The sequence below is a fragment of the Scomber scombrus genome, chromosome 19 (assembly GCF_963691925.1).
Source record: "Scomber scombrus chromosome 19, fScoSco1.1, whole genome shotgun sequence".
In the NCBI taxonomy this organism is placed as follows: Eukaryota; Metazoa; Chordata; class Actinopteri; order Scombriformes; family Scombridae; genus Scomber; species Scomber scombrus.
Genome location: NC_084988.1, coordinates 766514 through 771513, shown reverse-complemented (window position 1 = coordinate 771513; position 5000 = coordinate 766514). Strand labels below are relative to the sequence as shown.

The 5000-nt window shown below is 43.0% G+C and overlaps 1 protein-coding gene across 1 annotated transcript in view; it reads left to right on the top strand.

Annotated features, from left to right (window-relative positions):
- Positions 1-5000, top strand: part of g2e3 (G2/M-phase specific E3 ubiquitin protein ligase) — a 12543-nt gene that overhangs the window by 1881 nt on the left and 5662 nt on the right. The window contains exons 4-9 of the mRNA XM_062440690.1: positions 659-783; positions 1439-1607; positions 3135-3241; positions 3384-3500; positions 3579-3703; positions 3865-3958. Coding sequence (XP_062296674.1) covers positions 659-783; positions 1439-1607; positions 3135-3241; positions 3384-3500; positions 3579-3703; positions 3865-3958 — 737 coding nt within the window. The remainder of the gene's footprint in view (positions 1-658; positions 784-1438; positions 1608-3134; positions 3242-3383; positions 3501-3578; positions 3704-3864; positions 3959-5000) is intronic.

The following is a 5000-nucleotide window of genomic DNA, read 5'->3' as shown; positions in this document are numbered from 1 at the left end:
GTAGGAGGGAGGGAGTAAGGAAGGAGGGACAGAGGGAGAAAGGAAAAGAGGAAGGAAGGAAAGAAGGAAGGGGGAAGGTAGGGGGGAGGAAAGAAAGAGAGAAGGGGGGATGAGGGTAGGACAGAAGGAAGGAAGAAAAGGGGGATGGAGGGAGGAAAGAGGGGAAGGAAAGGAAGAGAGAAGGAGGGAGGACAGACGGAAGGAAGGGAGGAAAGAATGGATTAAAAGCAGAAATTTGATGCTGGGTCCACAAAAAAAAGAATGTGTGCAAGTTATTCATATGTTTATTTTATCATTTTAACTCCTTTAAACCTCCTGTTGTCGTCGAGGAAGAAGGAAAGGAGGAAGGAAAGGAGGGAGGAAGGAATTAAAGGAAGGAGGGAGGGAGGGAGGAAAGGAGGGAGGGAGGGAGGGAGGAAGGAGAGAAGGGAGGAAGAATGAAAGAAGGGAGGAAGGAAAGGAGGAAGGAAGGAAGGGAGGAAAGAAGGAAGGTAAGAGGGAGGGAGTAAGGAAGGAGGGACGGAGGGAGAAAGGAAAAGAGGAAGGAAGGACAGAGGAAAGAAGGAAGGGAGGAAGGAAGAGGATGGGTATTTTAGACCATCTGCATTGTGTGAGTCTCCTCCCTGTTTTTACTGTGTGAGTTAATTGTGTGTTTCAGACGTGTTCTGGCTGTAAGAAGAAGGGAGCGTGTGTCGGCTGCTTTGTCAGAAGTTGCAGGAAGACGGTTCACTTCCCCTGCGGCAGGAAACAAAAGTTCATCTCACAGTTTACCGACAGCTTCCCGTGAGTGCAAACGTAATTTACCTCCTCCTTTCCTTGTCATCTCCTATTTTACCTCCTTATCTCCTTTCCTAACTCCTTTCCTCCTCTACCTTTTTGTTTCCTTCCCTACCTATTCTCTGCCTCCTCCTCTCTCTTCACCTTTGTTTACTCTCTTGCCTCCTTTCCTTTCCTACCACCTGGTTACCTCCTCCTTTTCTTGTCATCTCCCATTTTACCTCCTTATTTCCTTCCCTACCTCCACTTCTCCTTTCCTACCTCCTCTTTTACCTTCTTGTTTCCTTTCTTACCTCCTTCTTATATTCCCTATACTTCTCTCCCTACCAACTCCTTGCCTCCTCCTCCCCTCTCTTCCTCATTTTCTTTCCTACCACCTGGTTACCTCCTCATTTACTTGTCATCTCCTATTTTACCTCCTTTTTTCCTTCCCTACCTCCTTATCTCCTTTCCTAACTCCTTTCCTCCTCTACCTTTTTGTTTCCTTCCCTACCAACTCCTTGCCTCCTCCTCCCCTCTCTTCCTCCTTTCCTTTCCTACCACCTGGTTTCCTCCTCCTTTTCTTGTCATCTCCCATTTTACCTCCTTATTTCCTTCCCTACCTCCACATCTCCTTTCCTACCTCCTCCTCTAACCTTCTTGTTTCCTCGTGTGTGTCCAGGTCGTACTGTCCGGATCACAGTCCCTTCCAGTCTTTTTGTGTGAGCTCGGACCTCAGCCTGCCTCAGTCCTGCTCCATCTGTTTGGACTCCATCGATCCCATCCTGTCCTACTCCGTCCTGAAGTGTCCTTCCTGCCACGCCAGCTGGTTCCACAGAGAATGTGTGCAGGTAAAACACCTCAAACCTTTCAGCCATCGTGAGGTTTGATTTGAGGTGAAGAGAAACACATCTGTGAATCTCTACTTCACTGTTCTCCTTTGACAAAAATATCAGAAACCAAAAGAAAGAAACTCAAATTGTATTATTTGATTTCCTGATGGCGTCCTCTAGTTATACTGTAATTCAAAAGGTTTACGTGTCAATAAAAAATAAGTGTTGGTAAGATGATGAATTTAAAAATCAGTTAATTTAAAAGCAGCATCAGGTTTGTTAAAATGTACATTTAGTATTTTTGTTGGTTTTATATCATTTGAAATGACATTTGCACCATTTTTTACCAAAAGTAAGACTGAATGCTCCTGAAAATGTCAAATGGTGTAACCACAAAAGAATGATACATATTACATATTTTATCCTCCTAGAGAGAAATGAAAGAAAGGAAGGAAGAAAGATAAAGGAGGAAGAGGAGGAAGAGAGGGAGGAGAAAGAGAGGGATGAGGAAGAGAAGAAAGAGAGGGAGGAGGAATAGGAGAAAGAGAGGGAGGAGGAAGAGGAGAAAGAGAGGGAGGAGGAAGAGGAGAATGAAAGATAAAGGAGGAAGAGGAAAAGGAGAGGGAGGAGGAAGAGGAGAAAGAGAGGGAAGAGGAGGAGGAAGAGGAGAAAGAAAGAGAGGAAGGAGGAAGAGGAGAAAGAGAGGGAGGAGAAAGAGAGGGAGGAGGAAGAGGAGAAAGAAAGATAAAGGAGGAAGAGGAGAAAGAGAGGGAGGAGGAAGAGGAGAAAGGAAGAGGAGAAAGAAAGAGAGGAGGAAGAGGAGAAAGAAAGGAGGAAGAGGAGAAAAAGAAAGATAGGAGGAAGAGGAGAAAGAAAGAAAGGAGGAAGAGGAGAAAGAGAGGGAGGAGGAAGAGGAGAATGAAAGATAAAGGAGGAAGAGGAAAAGGAGAGGGAGGAGGAAGAGGAAAAAGAGAGGGAAGAGGAGGAGGAAGAGGAGAAAGAAAGAGAGGAAGGAGGAAGAGGAGAAAGAGAGGGAGGAGAAAGAGAGGGAGGAGGAAGAGGAGAAAGAAAGACAAAGGAGGAAGAGGAGAATGAAAGAGAGGGAGGAGGAAGAGGAGAAAGGAAGAGGAGAAAGAAAGAGAGGAGGAAGAGGAGAAAGAAAGGAGGAAGAGGAGAAAAAGAAAGATAGGAGGAAGAGGAGAAAGGAGGAAGAGGAGAAAGAAGTAAAGCAGTCAGGTTCCTGGTCTCCATGGTAACCAGAGTAAATGTAACATTTAGAACAATTGTATTCCATTAGCTTTATTTAATATAAAGTTATAATGTAAGATCATGCCAAACTAGTTGATATGGTGTTTTATTGACTATTTACTGTTTTTAAGCAAGTTGAATTATTTGGTACAAAGTTTTTATGGTTACACCACTTAGACATTTTTACCATAATCCTCTAATATATTCTCTCTAAATGGATTAAAAGCAGAAATTTGATGCTGGTCCACCATAAAACCCTCATTGACCCGTATACATATGTGTGTGTTTGTGTGGCAGCGTCAGGCTCACAGTGCAGGCCTGTTCTTCTTCAGATGTACTCTCTGCAACAACAAGGACAACTTCCAGGAGGAGATGCTGAGGATGGGAATCTACATCCCAGAGAGGTAAACAGTCATTAATATGTGGCAACCGACCGACATACTATTGCTGTTTATAAAAAGTCAGAATATGAACAGTATATGAGGGGTTAAATAGAATAAAGTTGATCTGTGTTACTCACCTCCTGCTCTGTCGCTCTCCCTGCAGAGATGCCTCGTGGGAGTTGGAGGCGAACGCGTATTCGGAGCTGCTGGAGGTTTACAAACGCTGTGACGCCCTCATCTGCCTCTGCGACCACGGACGGACACACTCCGCCAAGACCGGGTACGACCTTTACCTTTACCCCTTAACTTTGTTGTGATTTGATTTGATTGATTGATGTTGTTTTTTTTTTTGTTGCAGCTGGTTCGAGGTGATCCGCTGCCGGCTGTGTGGATCCAGAGGGACTCACAGGAAGTGTTCGGGGCTGAAGTTGGACACCACAGACTGGCCGTGCACCGAATGCGCCCAGGCTACCGACGGGAAAGGTCTGAGAAAATCAAACATGGTTATCATTATTGTTATTATCATCATCATCATCATTTAATCTTATCCACATGAGCCAGCTGTAGTAATCACGCTGTTGATTGATTTTATTGTTCTGATCATGTTTCTGTGCTTCTGTCTAACGTGTGTTTCTCCTCTCCAGCCTCCCTGGTCGCGTCTCCTCAGGGAGGTCCGAGGAGGAGTCTGCTGTCCAAACGCCACCGCTCCTCCATCCACTCCCCCATCAGCTGTAAAAGGTACACAAACCTAACCTGTAAAATAAACGTATGAATAACTTCACACATTCTTTTTTTGTGGACCCAGCATCAAATTTCTGCTTTTAATCCATTTAGAGAGAATATATTAGAGGATTATGGTAAAAATGTCTAAGTGGTGTAACCATAAAAACTTTGTACCAAATAATTCAACTTGCTTAAAAACAGTAAATAGTCAATAAAACACCATATCAACTAGTTTGGCATGATCTTACATTATAACTTTATATTAAATAAAGGTAATGGAATACAATTGTTCTATATATTACATTTACTCTGGTTACCATGGAGACCAGGAACCTGACTGCTTTACTTATTTCTTTCTTTCTTTCTTTCTTTCTTTATCTTCTTTCTTTCTTTCTTTCTCTCCTCCAACTTTGTGTTCTTTATTTCTTTTTCTTTCCTCATTTCTTTCTTCTCTTCTTTCTTGTTTGTCTTTCTTTCTTTCTTCCTAGGAGGATAAAATATGTAATATTTATCATTCTTTTGTGGTTACACCATTTGACATTTTCAGGAGCATTCAGTCTTACTTTTGGTAAAGAAATGGTGCAAATGTCATTTCAAATGATATAAAACCAACAAAAATACTAAATGTACATTTTAATCAGGCGGGGAGTTCTGGTCCTCTGAAATGAGGCCAACACTGAAGTAACTTAAAACTGCATTCTATCAAAAGGCCACCAGGGGGCGACCGTTTTGGTGTCAAAAGGACTTCCGTCTCTATACAAGTCAATGGAGAATTCACCAACTTCTCACTTGATTTCTAACCTCAGTAAACGTTTTCAAAATGTGTTTATGGTCTCAATCGCTAGTTTAAAGCCTTCTTCAATGCAGTATGATGTTCATTTGGGACATTTTGGCCTCCCTGATTTTATATGTGACGATAAAGCAGGGTATGCATTAGGGCGTGGCTACGTGGTGATTGACAGGTTGATTGGTTCACAGGTTCAGGAGGGCGCCTCATGCTCCTCCTGATGCCCATATAAGTAGAATCCCTGTTTTTATTTTTCCCAGCATGCACCTG